Consider the following 16931-nt stretch of genomic DNA (forward strand, 5'->3'; position numbering starts at 1 on the left):
TCCCCCTGTGCTCTCCATAGGAAACAAACATGTACAAACTAAAAATGGGGGGCTCCACAGACCATGTGAGCGTGGGGCAGCAGGATGCTTGGATTTATTTGTTTTCTGAGACAGGGCTATATGTAGCCCAGACTCATTTCAAACCTGCAGTCTGTTACATCTCCTTCCTCTCCCTAGTGCTGGAATACACGCGCGCGCGCGCGCGCGTGTGTGTGTGTGTGTGTGTGTGTGTGTGTGTGTGTGTGTGTGACGATTCTGGCTATCAGGGATACTGGATTCAATTTTAACTTTAATTCTCTTTCAGGGAACCCTTTTTGATTTGCTTGATTTTCGTTTTTTCAAGACAGGATTTCTGTTGTGTAGTAGCCCTGACTGTCCTGGAACTCACTCTTTAGACCAGGCTAGCCTTAGATTCAGAGATCCACGTGCCTCTGCCTCCCAAGTGCTAGGATTAAAGGTGTGTACCAACACTACTCCACTTTACTTTTTTGGGGAGGGGAGTGTTGAGACAGGGTCTCACTTTATAGTCCTGACTGTCCTGAACCTCAGTCTGTAGACCAGGCTGGTCTTGAACTCACAGAGGTCCACTTGCTTCTGTCTCCCAAGTACTAGGATTAAAAGCATGTGCTACTATATGCATCATAAGTCCTTGGCTTTGATCTTAAACCATTTCATTCCAGTTGTTCTCAATTCCGTCTATACTTGGTAACAGAAAAGTTTAATTTTCTGGGTTACTTTCATTACATTTGTAATGGAAATTTAAAATAGATGATGGAATTGGGGGTCTAGTGCAGTAGGAGAGTGGCGTACCTAGCATATGTGAGGTCCTGGATGTAGTCCCATTTGAAAACGCCAAGCATGAGAAAGTGTGCTTGCAATCCCAGTACTGGGGAGGCAGCAACAGGCAGATCCCTGGGGCATTCTGGCCAGTCATTCTAACCTAGTCTTCAAATCAAAGGTCCTAGTGAGACAAGTCTCAAAAAATGAAAACCTGATGCTGTCTGAGGAACAAAGCAGAGATTGTCTTCCGGCCTCCACATTCATGTGCATGTATGTGCACATGTACCCACACACACCTGTACCCCCATACACATGAATACACATTAAAGGATTTTTTTTCTTTTTTCTTTTTCTTTTTTTTCTTTTTTTGTAGTTTTTAGATAGGGTCTTAGCCTTGGCTGACCTAGAGCTCCCTAGATAGACCAGGCTGGCCTCAGACTCACAGATGTTCACCTGCCTGTCTCTCAAGTGCTGGGATTAGACACACGTGCCATGTTGCCCTGCAAGAATTCAGTTTCTCCTGATTCTTTGAGTACACAGTACAGGATAGCAGAATGTACATCCCAGTTTTCAAATGCATCAGACTTAGGAGTTAGATCCTCCCCTTAGATTACCTACATTCTTCCTTCTTGTTGGCCAGGGAGAACACAAACAGTCTTAAATCCCATTTTCAGGGGGCTGGAGAGATGGCTCAGGTTAAGAGTACTGGCTGCTCTTCCAGAGGTCCTGAGTTCAATTCCCAGAAATAACATGGTGGTTCACAACCATCTATAATGAGATCTGATATTCCCTTCTGGTGTGCCAACATGCATGCATACAGACTAATATATATATATGTGTATATATATATATGTGTGTGTGTATATATATATACTATGTATGTATGTATGTATATATACATACTATGTATGTATGTATGTATATATATATACTATATATATATATACTTCTAAAAAAATCCGTTTTCAGTTCTTACTATATAATCAGTAGTTTTGCATAGCTGTCTGTTATGTTCCTCTACAATAAGTTTTTAAAATTCCAGATTCCACAGCCACAGAGCTGTGTGTGTCAAGAAAGTGCTGTGCACAGAGATGGCTGAGCTTCAGAGTCCCTGGGGGAGTTGTTAGGAAACAGGAGGAGGAAATTCTTTGACTAGATTTAAATTTTCCCATGAGATCTTTTATTTTCTAAACAACAAAATACTCTTCTACCTTAAGTTCAAAAGAGAAATTGAGATTTTGTTTTGTTTTTTTTTCTGCTGTTTTTGAACTTGTAGTTTAAGCTTTTCTTCTGTCTCCCCTTTTCATTTAGGTAGCTAATTCAGTAGAGCAATTTAGTTGATTTGTACTTATTTTCACCCAAAATCTAATTAAATTTTTCAGCTGAGCTCCAGTCACCTGACCCATAAACCAGGTTCAGGGAAAGGGATTTCTGTGCAAGCCGTGTATTGACTTTTGGCGGTTAGACTCAGCCTTCATGAGACCTCTCCTAAAGGGAGCTGCCCACAGTGAGGGGTTAAGTGGCTCAAATTCTAGAGTCAGCCTTCCTGCGGGGAATCTCAGTTTTCTCCCTCTCATGATAGGAAAAGATTTCTTCTCTCTCACTAGGTTCTCTTACAAAACCGGAACCCATTTCGACTGGGAACTGCGGAACCAGTAACAGGACTGTATCCAGCAGTGAGGGAGACAGATTCTTGACCAATAATGGGAGAATTGGAGGATCAACTTACAAATCTCCCCCCCACACACACACACCCCTTACGGACCAGGAGGTTACAGATGTGAGGGAGTAGATACACTGACAAAGGGGAGAAATATTTATATCTTTCTGGAACTCCCTCGGATTCTTCCAAGCATCTGGGAACAACCTTTTTTTCTGTGGTTCTTTCCTGTTGCTGTCATGGAGTCTGTCACCTGTAACAGTGCTGTGGAATGTGTCAGACAGCATACAGGTGGCGTCAGAAAGTCAGAGATGCTCACTCTGGCACCATCTTAAGATCCTCCCAGTTGGCCAGCCAGCTGAAGAGCAGCTTCTGGACTGGAGGTGATGTCTTCAGGGATAAACAAGATGAGGCAGGAAATTCAGCATAGTCAGACAAGCAGTCTAAGACTAGGGCATGGTGCTCGTTCAAGGCCCAGGCCCCATCAACAAAAGGCAGATTAATAAGGGAAAGCACATGCACATCCATTTAAGTCATATGTAACACAAGAGCCTCCAGAATGAAGTATATTCTTAAGCTTGATAAAGAGTAGACGGTCATGGAGAGATCTAATTGGAGTATAAAAGAGTTTGATAGGACCGGACAGTGGTGACGCACACCTTTAATCCCAGCACTCGGGAAGCAGAGGCAAGTCGATGTCTGTGAGTTCGAGGTCAGCCTGGTCTACAGAGTAAACTCCAGGACAAAGTTACACAGAGAGACTCTGTCTTAAAAAAAAAAAAAAAAAGGAAAGAAAAGAAAAGAATATGATGGGATAGCAGTGAACTGGAAAGACATAATGGAGGACAAAGAGAATTTTTCCCCTCCCTTTCTCAAGAGTTTAATCAATAAGCTTAACATTAGTTGGGTTACTGGGGAGAGAGCACACATGTCTATTACATGCACACATCATGGGAGTCCCAGAAAATATGAAACTCAAAGAAGAGCTTGCATACCCAGAGGGCTGAATAACAACAGTAACTGCTACAAAATCCTCAGGGCCAGGCGAAGGGAAAAGAGATGGCAAAAACTCTGTCCTCCGGTCAAGTCCAGCAGGCACCAGTCCCCCAGCTGCCCTCAGAACATGATAAAGTCTGTCTGGGCACAGTGAGGACTTTTAGTCTCTTCTTGGCAATAGGATGTGATTGCAGTATTATGTGAATCCATGGGACTTGGTTCTGACTGAAGGCAAGGAATAAAGAAAAGATAGATAGTGGGGCATGTCTTTAATCTCAGCTCTGGGGAGACAGGGGCAGGTGGATCTCTGTGAGTCCAAGGCCAGCCTGCTCTACATAAAGAGTGAAGGACAGCTAGGGCTATACGATGAGACCCTGTCTCAAAAACAAGAAACAAAAGACAGAAAGGCAGACACACAGAAAGCTGGGGCTGGACGGGCTGCGCTCTCAGATGAAGAAGCCTCAACACATAGGAAGCTCGGCATGTTTATTATATAGAGCTGAACGGGAGTAGGGTTATTGCATACAGATAAACAAGGAGGCAGGGTTTATGGTATAGCTTGATTAAGGGGATCTCTGGAGGGGAGTAGTCCTTAGGCTATAAATATCTGGGAATGGGAGGGTTGGGGGAGAAAGGCATAGTAGACATTTTCTGCCTGCACTATCAATACTCACAATCCCCAGGAAGACTCTGTCTTCTTCTGAGCTGAGGCTGTAGGGTTCTTAACATGGCTGTGCCTATGTCAACACATTCACTCAGGGCTTCCTCTGCTTTCCGCAGTCATGGTCTTCTGAACATGGGCAGTCGCAAAGTGTGTCATATCGCCACAAAGAATATTCTTTGTCTCTGACATAGAAAGAGAGTCTCTTCCAGGGAGTATCTTAGAGGCCACTTCAGGGGAAAGGGGCCATAGAAGGCAAGAAAAATGGTCCTGTTCCCATCTTTCTTTAATCTAATGGTCTAGTGCCATTTGTCAGGTGGCCTGTCCTGAGCCCCACCTTCTGTGTGCCAGTGACCACAGCCTCCCTCCATCCTCACACTGAGCAGTAAGATGAGGGCTCAGTGTAGCTTCTACTTCTTGGGGTTGTGAGGATGCATCAGCCAGTCACAGTACTGCTCAGTAAGTGTTGGCTTTGCCATCGTTGTTGGTATTGTTGTCACTACTAATGCAGTTTATGGTTTACCTTCATCTTTTAGTGTATCGGTGTCAGGATACTCTTTTTAAAATCTCTTGTTATGATAAGTGTGAGCCCATAAAAATTTAAATTGATAAGTGAACACCATCATAAAATCAAAAGAAAAAAGTGACAACTTCTTATAAACAAATTATGAAGGCATACTTGTAATTCATAACAAAGGGTTCGTTTCCCTGATATGTGAAGACTTCACAGTTCAATAAAGAGTGGATGACTGTAAAGGCCTTTTATTGTAACATGCTGTGCTTCAGTGTTATGTCTAATGCATAATCACAACCCGTCAGGAGACTGGAGAAGGGCCTGAGACAACATAGCTGGAGGTACAAGCATGGTTACAGGCAGCTATGTAGAATATGCCCGTGTATGGGTATGTGTAGTGTGCAGGTTCCTGAGGAGGCCAGATAGAAATGGCTCCCTCTCAGCAATGCTCTGACACCCTCCTGTGCCTGCCTGTTCTGATTTCCACGTGCATCTTCTCCACACCCAGAGTGTCTCTGTCCCTCCCCCTGCTGCTTCCCATCTGCTCTAGACTTCCCATGGCTGCTGTTTCAGCTGAGATGACCTTCTGCGCCCAGGCTAATAGCCTCGAGATGTACTTTAACCAGCCTCCTCAGTGCTTTCCTCTGGCTAGCAGGAGGTCTAACTTGTGAACCTGACCCCAGGCCTCTGTAACCTAGTCTTCCCTTCTAGTTTTCTTGCTGTAACTTTCTGGACCCCTCCCATCATCTAACTGCCTGGCCCTGCTTACCATGCTGATTTCTGCCTCTGAGTCCCATACCCTGTCTTGTACATGTTCCAAGATCCAGCTCTGTTCTGGTCTCTACCAGGTGACTTTGCTTCCATTCAGACCTGACAGCCCAGTGTTTCCTCAGGTACCACTGCATTTCTGAAGCCAAAATATCTGACAGGATCATTTAAGGTCAGAAAGGTTATTGTTGGCTGCAGTTTCAGAGAGTGACAGTAACCATATTGGTGCAAGCATGGTAGTGTTCATGGCTTTAGGAATGTGGGGTGGAGCTTCTTCACATCACAGACCAGAAAGCTGAGTGACCAGAACTAGAAGATAGGCTGCAGCCTTCAAAGGCCCACTCTGCTCAGCAGTTCTGCCAGCCAGGCCCTGGCTCCTGTTGGCAGCAGGCCTTCCAGAATGTGCCACCAGCTGGGAAGCATTGTTCAAAAACATGCTTTTGGAGTTGTGTGTTGTAGATTCAGAGATAACAGTGCGTGTTCTCTCATACACTTAACATTTGCTGTAGAGTTTTTTTTTTTTTTTTTTTTTTTTTTGCTTTTGTATTTTTTTTTTTTTTTTTTTTGTATTTGTATTGTTGAGACAGGAACTCACCCTGTTGCCTAGGCTAGCCTCAAATTTTCAATCCTCCAGACTCAGACTCCTGAGTGCTAGGATTACAGGCATTCCCCCCATCCTGACTTCAGGTAGACGTTTTCATTGAAGTTGAGAATGCATATCTACATGCACATGAAAGCATGTTCAGATCTGGAGGAAAGTACACAGGGACTTTGCATAAGATCACAGCCACAGCCTCCACATTCCTTTCTTCTGATCTGTTTCCTGGCTCCTAAAACTTGGGAGACAGAGCCATGCCATGTGTGTCTGCATAAGAATGTCCATCATCGGTGCTGAGTGATACCCCACATCAGGAACTGAGCCAAGAGCAGAATCCAGTTCCAGTAGACAAGAAACAGCAAAAGCCGACAGTCTGTAAGTTTCCGTTACGGACTAGGTTCTTTCTTGACAGCCAATTAGAATTGAGATATGCTTCCCACTTCCAGCTTAATTAGAGGTAATACAATTTTTATTAAGTCCTCTTCAGGGATTTCTTGATGGTAACATATAAATTAATTCCAGCCTACACACCGACATGTCATCTTTTTCTCCCTCTGTGAACTTGTAGACACAGGGAGAGATCTATAGCCTGAATTTTTGTTGTCATTTTGCCCATCAAATATTTGTTGGTCCCCTATAGATTACTAGACACTGTTACAGAATATAATGTGGTTCAGTTCCTCCTTCCACAAGGCTTATATTCTGATGAGTCACTAGAAATAATTGATAGACTAACAGCAAGGCTTCTCGCTAAAAATATAACAATGACTAAAGAGTAAAATAGCTGAGAAATTGCTGCAGAGTCATCTGTTCCGAAGTCCTTACAAGCATTCAGAAAGAACAGGAACAAGAGGTAGGAAAGGCTATACAGGTTAGCCTGAGCTAGAGAGTTCTATGTGTGAAATCCTTTTGAGGGGATGTTACCAAAAAGCGTGAGAGAAGGCAGAAACTTAAGAAAGAAAAATGAGTGTAAAATGCAGAGTAGAGAGATTTTAGAAGCATCATAAGAGACTCCTGATTCTCAGTAACAGTTTGCAATTTAGAAGGCATTTTTGCTTGTATGTCTTACTGAATCTTTGCCCATTGTGATCGTTTATCCCATATGGGTTGGTGCAGTGAGTGGTGTTAATGCAGCCTTGTCTTCACAGCCTGCACTGCTGCTCCTTCTTCTGATATTCTTAAGTACTTCATTGAAATCGCATCTAGCTGACTTCATTACCATGTTCACAGTTTGCATTCATCAACCTGAATATAGTGAGGATTCTCCTGGGCAGATCACGTCTCTGGGGGGTTCTGAGCGAGGAAAAGCACAATCGTAGGTGGGTCTCTTCCAGCTCCATGCTGTGATGCCTCCTTTACTTGGGACTGTGGACACAGATGTTGTAGAGGACCCTTCCAGAGTAAGGATGTCAGCATCCCTGTTGGCTTTGTTTTGCCCTCCTCTTGCCTTTTGTGCCTAGAGGGCTTCAGTTTGCAAAGTTGTAAATCTGTCAGTCTTGTTTATGTGGTTTTCACTTCAAATTAATGTTCGACAAAGGGATTAGCAGATAACTATTTCAGCCTGAATTTCTGTTCAAGGAGAGTGGATATGGTTTGCACAGGCTGCCCAAGCTAGGAAGCAGAGTTAATTGTGTAGTCAGTGCTGGAGAGAGCTGTTCTCATTTCAGAAAGACAAGACAGTGCAGCTTACAGCCTCCACATAGATCTTTGGGGTCAAATTGATGTCGTGTTGAAGAATCAATATTTACTGGACTATGTAAAGTTAGCTTTTAATGAACCTCAAACATCTTTCTAGGTTACTAATTGCAGGAAGAAGAAAGGTAGCAATGTCTAGAGTTCATGGGTGTGGGAGCTGATTTAAAGTAAGTGAAGAGATAGTTGCCAGAGTGATGAGCATCATTCCACCCTTAGATTCTTTTCGGAGTTTTTTAGGTACTTGCATTGAAAGGTTGCTTGGAGGTGGAGCACAGGCAGAGAGAAACCCTGATTACAAACCCCAGAACCAAAAAAAAAAAAAAAAAAAAAAAAAAATAGAGAGAGGGAAAGGGAGGATTTCTTGGGTTATTTCTGACTGTAAACAGAGCAATTCTTGCTTCTTGGCAGAAGGTTAGATACTCCTCACTTCCCAGGACTTTCCAGGCCTGACCTTGCTCAGCTTCTGAGATTAGATTGGGTGTGTTCAGGGTGGTATGGCCACAGACTACTCTTTGGCTGCCCTTCCTCAGATCCCTGGGATGAATTCCAGTGGCATTTCAGGTTCCGCCTTCTGAATGTATCTTCACAAGGTCAGGTCCTTCCCTCCCACTGGTGCTCTTGAAAGCACTCAGAATGGAAGAGTGCAGTATGGAACATTTCCTGGAGGATGCTGGCCTGAATCCCCATCTAATTAAAGGGCCTTCGTTAGCATCCAGCGTTCCTCTGGTGGTAGTGCATGCTTGAGTATCTAGTGCCTCTTACTGAGTTGTCCCCATCATGTGTGCGTCACTGAGCTTCATCTTCTGCTTGTGCTGTCAGTGCTCCTAGTAAAAGCTGTTGACAAGATAGAGGAATGTGCCCTGTGGACTTTTATGTTGCCCTAAGAAAATCCAATACTAATGGGTCTTGGTTAGTCACTGAGTCAAAAGCATTTTGCCAAGCCCTGTGAGTCTGATTGCATCCCCAGCATGTTTTTTTTTTTTTTTTACAAGTTCTTGGTCATCTCTGCTCAGTAGACACATCTCGGCTCTGACTTTGCAGCTTTCCTTTCTAGTGAGTGTATTTTCTCAGGGGAGACTTCAGGATTAATGAGAAGAAGAGCTGGCTGTTCCTTCTCACTCCACCCCCATCCCTCCCTCTCTAGGATCATTATTCAGAATAAACACTGAGGAGAGAAACATGCAGGGAGAGGTTGGAATTGCCGTGTTTGAAGGCAGATGGGATAGTGAGCATTCGCATTTCCAGCTCCTTTGAATTCTTCCTTTGCAGACGTTTGAGAACTTCTACTTTGGTTCCCTGAAGCTCAATTCCATTCACATCTCCCAGAGGTTCACAGTGGACAGCTTTGGAAACTATGCCTCCTGTGGACAGGTTGACTTCTCCTGAAGTGGGTATGGAAAACTCTAGAAGTGGAATGTCTTCCTAAGGTGGTAAGGAAGGGCTTCATCTCAGTTCCTGGGGGTGGGGGGTAGGGTGGGAGTTTGGAGGATCTGCTGGTACATTTTTTGTTAGCTCGGTACAAGCTATAGTTATCTGGGAAGAGGGAACTTCAATGCTGGGAATGCATCTATGAGATTGGTCTGTGGCAGGCCTGTGGGGCATTTTCTTGATTAATGATTGATGTGGGAGGTCCCAGCCCACTGCAAGTGGTGTCACCCTTGGGCATGTGGTCCAAGGGTGTTTAAGAAAGCAGGGCGAAGCCGGGCGGTGGTGGCGCACGCCTTTAATCCCAGCACTCGGGAGGCAGAGGCAGGCGGATCTCTGTGAGTTCGAGGCCAGCCTGGTCTACAAGAGCTAGTTCCAGGACAGGCTCTAAAAAAGCTTCAGAGAAACCCTGTCTCGAAAAACCAAAAAAAGAAAAAGAAAGCAGGGTGAGTAAGCCATGAGGAACATCCAGTAAGCCAAGCCTTTCCTACCCAAGTTAGTTTTGGTCATGTCTTCATCTCAGCAACAGAAAACAAGAGTGGGGCAGACGCTGATCATCCTGAGGGGTCCCCGCCAAATTCCCAACTCCATGTTGCCTTTCATGGTTGTCCACAGTCCCGCCATGTCTGCCAAGATGCTTGTGGGTACAAGGAGAGCTTGAGCCATTAAACTTTTGGCTTGTTCTATTTTGTATGTTAGGAAAAACTATAAACATGTAAAATTTATTATCTTAGCCATCTTAAGTATAAGACTTGGTTTATTAAATATGTATGTGACATTGTACTGTCGTTACCATCATCCATAACTTTTCATTTTCTAAAATTTGTAACTATACCTGTAAGTGGTTTCCTCATTTGTTCCGTCCAACCCCTGGCAACCGTTTAACTTTCTGTCCATGATTGTGATAGCTGAATACCTCATGTAAGTAGAAGCACACAGTGTTTGTCCTAGTATAATGTCCTCAGAATTCACCGTATCATATCTTGTGACAGTTCTGCCTTCCTTTTTAAGGATGAACAATATTCCATTGTATGCATACCCATCCATCCACAGCTGACCCTTAGCTTGCTTCCACATCTTGGCTACTGTGGATGGAGCTGGTTCAGACCTGGGTATGCAGACGTCCCTTCCACACCCCGCTTCATTCCCTCACTAGTCAGAGACTTTAGCAGTTACGATTACATTTGTGTTCCTTGATTCGTTCATTTTCATCCTAAAATTAGTCCCTAAGAATATTATTTTGGAGTACTGGAGATATACGTCAGCTGATAGAGTGCTTGGCTAGCTTTCACAAAACTGGGTTAGATGCCAGCACCACAGATATCAGTGTATAGTGGCCCATGCCTGTAGTCTCAGCACTTGGGAGGAGGAGGATCAGAAGTTCAAAGTCATCCTTGGCTACATAGAGTTCAGGGCCTGTCTGAGATATTTGAGACCAAGCCCCCACCCCAACAGCAGCAGAGCAGCAGCAACAACAACAACAACAACACAAACCCAGGAATTGGAGTCCTGGACCAGTGATTAAGAACACTGGCTGTTCTTCTAGAGCACATGACACCCACTTCTAGAGTACCAGAACCCACATAAAGACTTACAACCATCTGTAAATCCAGTTCTAGGGGATCTGGTGCCCTCTTCGGTCCTCCGTATACACCAGACATTTAAATGGTACCCACACATATATGAAAGCAAAACACCCATACACATAAAATAAAAATAAATATTACAACAAACAAGCAGCAAATTTGTTAGAATCCTGTTCTGCCACATCTCACGTCACCCTCCCACATCCCCAATGGAGTTGTGATAGCTCTTCCATTTCCTCCTCAGGAGAAGAGCAGAGAACCGTGGCTGCAGCATCGGGAGCCTGGAAGTATGGAGGCAGCAGGCACTCCGGCCTCCAGCTGACTGGCAGAGGAGGGAGCCGCAGCCCACACCCTCGCTTCTCCTCCTCATCGTTTTCTTTCTTGTTCTTCATTCCTTATCCTCACGGCCCCTCCTTTCAGTGAAGTCTGCTCCTGAGCTCTGTGTCAAGATCACCATGCTGTGGAGATTGGCTTCTCTATGGGGTGGGACAGAACATCCACAAATAAATGAGATTCCCAAGTTTCCGTGTTCTCTTTAATATGTCAGACAGTCGTGGTCTATGGCCATTGTCACTGTGTTGGGCTACAGGCTTCAGTACTTACTAACTTAGCTGTTCTGTTTACCGAGGACTCACTTGTTAGTGCATCAAGGTCCAGTTTCCCAAAAGGCTTCCACTTTGTGCTGGTGATAGTCAGTTTATATCTCTCCTCAGGGTGCTGCACAGCACATGACTTGACTGGCCCCACTTGCCTCCCCAGAGCGCGGCTCCCCAGCTGTCAGGTAGCCTTGTCCACTTGGCTTGGGTGTCAGGGATTAATGACTTACCCTTGTAGGAATCCGTTAGAGTTTGGTTTTGGAAATTGCAGTGTAATATGTCAGATACTTCATTCTTAACAGAACTAGGAATTCTGTTATCAAATCTCAGGATTCCTGCCCCTAAACATGTAAGCAGAGACTGTACTGTTAGCTGATTTCTCAGGTGAGGAGGGGAGTTTTCCAGAGGCGGCATGTGGTGATGGCGGGCGGTGTGGTGGCCAAGGGGATGCATGTGTAGACTTTCGTCTTTTGTAGTATCTTGTATATTAATAGGATTTTTAAAAGTTATCTTTTTGTTTTTTAAAATAATGTCTCTATGTAGCCCTGGCAGGCTGGCCTGGAACTTGGTATATAGACCAAGCTGGCCTTAAACTAATAGAAATCCTTTTGCCCCTGTCTTCCAAGTGTTGGGAGTAAAGGCATGCCCACTACACCTGGCCAAATTTGAGAAAAAAATTTATAAGCGGTAATAGCCGATATTAACAGAACACACCCACTTATCATTTATTTGCAATTGGCTCAGCCTTCACAGCAGTCCTCCAGACTTGGTGTTATTATTATCATCCCTATTTTTCAAATTGAGGAGTAACAAGAGTAAGAACTCTAGAGCTAGAGAGATGGTTCAGTGGCCAAGAGTGCTTGCTTTTCTTGCACAGGACCCGACTTTGGTTTCTAGGACACCTGTCGGGTAGCTCCCACCTGCCTGTAACTCCTGCTCCAGGAGACACAGCGCCCTCTTCCAGCTTCTTACACGTCTCACAGACACACGCACACAGACACACATTTAAAAAATACATAAATTTTTTTAAAAGATTTAAAATTTTGCCTGAGACCTTTGGTCTCCAAGTATAGTTTTGGGACTGCCAGAAATCCCCAAGAATCTTCTAGAAGTTTGTGAGATCCAGACTAGTTTTATAAAAGTAACAAGGTGGTTTTTTTTGCCTTTTTACTCTCCAAGAAGCCATTGATACAATGATGTCACTCTGGTAGTTAAATGCAGTATATACTTGTTGTGTGTTTTGTGTTTTCTGGGCTATTAAGAGTCATTATGAGGGCTCGACAGTTAAGAGCACGGGCTGTTCAGTTCCCACCAACCATATGGCGGTTCACAACTATCTGTAATAGGATCCAGTGTCCTCTTCTGGCATGCCCAGCATGCCGCTTTTTCTTCCCGAATTGGGAGGGTTTTATGTTTCTCATTGTGTATTTTTAAAGGTTAACTAACTCATTTTGTCCTCAGTCCTTCTGGACTCTTACTAGTGATTTTCTTTCCCACTTGTTATTAGGATTGTGTTCTGCCCAGCCCTCAGTACCTCCATGTTACTGTTTTTGGAGACAGGGCCTTTAACGAGGCAGTTAAGTGAAAATCAGGCCATTAGAGTGGATCCAAGTCCCTCTGGCCTGGAGTCCTTAAGAGGAAATTGGGATCACTCATGAAGACACAGGACCAGCACTCACCCAGAGGAAGGACCCATGAAGACCCCGTGAGAAGGTGGTAATCTACCAGCCAAGAACAGTGGCCTCTGGAGAGACCAAACCCCAACACTTTGATCTTGAACTTCTGGGAACTGTGAAAATAAACTGGCTCTGTGGAGGCCTTTGGTCTATGGCTCTTTGTTATGGCAGTTCTCACAGACAGCTGCGAGGGCACAGGCTCACAGGCTACCTGTCTTCCTTTGAACCAGACATTAAAGGGATGTGTAAAAATAGAAAACAATGCCACTTTTTCTCCCCGAATTGGGAAGGATTTATGTTTCTCATATAATACATTATTGTTCTGTTACTATGAAAGTTTAAAGTATATTGTTAAGATTTTAGTTTGTTTTCAAGTGTACTAAATGCCAGTGTGTATTTCACACAGACAGAAGTTCTTGAGAGCCCTCAGTAGTCCTTTGGTGCACAAGGCGCCTGAGACCAGAAGGTTAAACACTGCTGCTGTGCTGTCTTCCCTGTGGGGTCCTGTCAATGAGAGTGCTGTGGTTTGGAAGCTCCTCCCACAAGGTTAAAAGCTCAGTCACTGATTGGAGGCATTATTAGGCGGAAGTGGAACTTTGAGGAGTGAGTCCTTGTGGAAGGAAGCTGGGCCATTTGGGGGAAGTGACCTTAAAGGAGTTAGTGGAACCCCAGCCTCTGTTTTCTCTTTGCTTTCCAGTTGCCACGAGATGAGCAGGCTCCCTCTGCCCCTCTCGCTGTAATGCTGTAATGCAGGGCCGGCCCTCCAAAAGCGCGTGACACAGTAAACATCTTAGAAGAGACCTCTCAGGTGCTTTGTGACAGTGGCACAAGCGAAATGGCACAAGGACCATTTAGGGAGCGTCTGCAGCACTGGGAGTCATGCCACATAAGAGATCTCCCACTGGCCTGCATCCCCAGCCCATACGCCATAAGCCAGATGAGTTCGTCCCATCCGTAGTCATCTTTCGATAGACAGAGATCCGCATCAGTTTTTATGTCTATATAGTAGTTTTTCTAGATGCGTGTTTTGTTTGACTCTCGCTGTGTTACCCAGGCAGGACTTAATTCCCTGTGCTGACGTGACCCTCCTGTTTCTACCTCCCAAATTCTGCAACACTGCTGGGACTAGCTGTTGGTACAGTTTTAAGTGTAACAAGTTGGTTATTGATTAATAGTTGTTTATTTGGGTTCTCTAGAGGAACAGAACTTATAGAATACACACACACATATATATAAATTCTACATATATGTGTGGAAATTTGTTAGAATGACTTATAGGCTATGGTCTAGCAAATCTAACAATGGCTGTCTACCAATGGAAAGTCCAAGGATCCAGTAGTTCAGTCCATAAGACCGGATGTCTCAGTTGGTCTTCAGTACACACCAGAATCCCAAGGAGTAGACTCTGATGCCAGTGAAGGAGTGGACTTGTCGGTGAGCGTGAGAGCGAACAGGCAAAGAGCAAGAGCTTCCTTCTCTCATGTCCTCTACCCAGACTACCGCCAGAAGATACGGCCCCAATTAAAGGCGGGTCTTCCTGCCTCAGAAGATCCAGATTAACCCAGAGAACCTAGACAACAATGAGGACCCTAAGAGAGACAAAAATGGATCTAATCTACATGGGAAGGAGAAAAAGACAAGATCTCCTGAGTAAATTGGGAGCATGGGAACCTTGGGAAAGGGTTGAAGGGGAGCAGAGAAAAATGTATAAAAGTCAATAAAAATTTCAAAAAAAAGATAAGAGAAGCAAAGAACATGTTAATTTGGAAAGGAAAATAATAATTTTAGTTAATTCCAGATGTAGTCAAGTTGACAATGAGGAATAGCCATCACAAACGTATGGATTTGTTTTTAGATATGGTTGTTAAGAAAAAGTTTGAAGTATTTTTGTTCAGTTATCTTTTTGAACTTATAACATCTAGAAATGAGAGCTTTTTTTTTTTTTTTTTTTTTTTTGGTTTTTCGAGACAGGGTTTCCCTGTAGTTTCTAGAGCCTGTCCTGGAACTAGCTCTTGTAGACCAGGCTGGCCTCGAACTCAGAATGAGAGCAATTTTTTAAGGGAAAGATTTGGGTTTTTTTGTAGAAAATTGAGGTTCTCCATTTTGTATTGCTAAATACTAAATACAACAGAAAAATGTAAAAGACACAATTTAATAAACATGTTTGGCATCACCTCATATTTGGGGCCCTGTGGTTTGGAAAGGCTGACCTGCCAATAATTCTCTAGAATAAACCCTTTTTCTTCTTTATAAACAAGGTTCTTAGTTATTTTGCATAACTCTTAGAACTGCCATCTAAAAATTTGCACTCTTCCTCCTAAATAGCTTCCTCTTTGGCTTTAGCTAAGTGTGTTGGGCTGTGTACTACAGGAGGCAGGTCCCCTTGAATGAATTGCCCATGTGTGGAAAATGTTCTGACCTTCATGGGTCTGAAGGCAGCTATGGCTTCCTAAAAGGCACTGGGTTAGTTTCCATATTCCTTGTTAAGCAGCTCTGGTAACTAGACCCCTAGAACCCTTGGTCTGAGCTGTCTGCTAAGAGCATTGGCGGTGTGTAGATAACTTCACTAAAAGGCTAGGATTGAGGGGCATGTGGCAGAGTGCTCACCTAGCACGAGTGAAGCCCTGGGTTCTATCCCTAGCACCACATGCACCAGAAGTCACCTGGGAAGTGGATACAGGAGTATCAGAAGTTGAAAGGTCACCTTCAACCTACAAATCAAGTTGGAAGCCAGCCCAGGCTACAGGACACCCTGTCTGCAATAAAAAGACCAGGATTAAGAAGATGGGGGAAAGGGGAGCAGAGAAAAATGTAGAGCTCAGTAAAAATCAATAATAATAGAAAGATGATGGAGGAAATATGGTAAGATTTGGTAAATCTTCAGAACGGTGAATGGTTATCACCTCTTTCCAACCCGAGGGTCAGACTGTTTTGTTTTTTAAAAGCCTGGGATCATTTTGCTCATGTTTCACAGCCATTGTATGGTATGTGTAGCATTAACCTTAATTCGAGGTAGGAAATGAGATCCTCAGTTCCCTCCAGTCCACATGAGAAGCTGAGCTCTGGGCTGTGAAGCGCCAGGGCACCACCGTGGGATGCAGACTTCAGTATCAGGAGCTCGCAGCAGCACCACAGGAAATCCAAGAAACACAAAGGGGAGCTATTGCTTTGTATTTTCCCCAGGGTGCCCTCCCCCAACCATCCACTCCCAGCCAGACCACTGAGGCATGCAGCTCTCAGGCATGCCAGGCCCCATAAACCTCATACCCTGTGTTTTTTTCCTGCCGATTAAGATCATGGTCTTCCATTGTCTTTATTTGTTTATTTTTTTATTTTAACCTCACAGCAGCCAATCCTTTTTCATAAAAACACACTCTAGGGCTTGGGGCCCAAAAGTTCAATATGTTTTCTCCTGTCATAGTCTTCAATTTATTTGTAATGTAAATCCCATTTCTACTCTGATCATAGGTCTGTGCCCAGCTGCCAGCCTTCCCAGCTGGTGAGTCAACACATGTCTATAGGCAATGACTAGGGTCACAGTTTTAACAAAAACCCAAACAACCTCGGATGAAACCAGCCTCCGCCCACCTTGTCGCCTTTCCCAGTGGCTTATCAAACTCAATATAAAGTCAAATCACAAGCAAATGGGCCTGTCTAGATTTGCAGAAGCCAGGCAAATGAGACGGCTAGACAAGCGTCCTTTCGGGTTGCCCTAGGAAAAGCAAACAAAACGGTGCCAGCCCCTAAACAGCTGCTTGGGGAGGAGGACATCTGCCCTTGTTTTACCCGCCATTCAGAGCTCAGGCCATGCTTTGAAAAGAGCGGTGGGTCTGGGGGGAGCAATAGTTCAGAGGCAGCCAGTTGTTAGACCGCCTTTGTCTTAAGGAAGCCACCCATTACCGTAGCGCCATAACTCGTAGGGAGCCAGCTGTCAGAGCTGTGGCACGGGCCACTAGGGGTTGGGGGGTTGAAGGCA

The 16931-nt window shown here is 44.3% G+C and overlaps 1 protein-coding gene across 6 annotated transcripts in view; it reads left to right on the plus strand.

Moving 5' to 3' along the window:
- Positions 1-11206, plus strand: part of Ascc1 (activating signal cointegrator 1 complex subunit 1) — an 87086-nt gene extending 75880 nt beyond the window's left edge. For 5 of the 6 annotated variants that reach the window (XM_038342277.1, XM_038342279.1, XM_038342278.1 and 2 more), the window contains exons 10-11: positions 8942-9102; positions 10928-11206. In XM_038342277.1, the coding sequence (XP_038198205.1) occupies positions 8942-9058 (117 nt within the window). In that variant the 3' untranslated portion in view covers positions 9059-9102; positions 10928-11206. The remainder of the gene's footprint in view (positions 1-8941; positions 9103-10927) is intronic. The other variant, XM_038342283.1, reaches the window with a different exon arrangement.
- Positions 11207-16931: the final 5725 nt, after the last annotated feature.

The sequence above is a fragment of the Arvicola amphibius genome, chromosome 9 (genome assembly GCF_903992535.2).
Source record: "Arvicola amphibius chromosome 9, mArvAmp1.2, whole genome shotgun sequence".
Lineage (NCBI taxonomy): Eukaryota > Metazoa > Chordata > Mammalia > Rodentia > Cricetidae > Arvicola > Arvicola amphibius.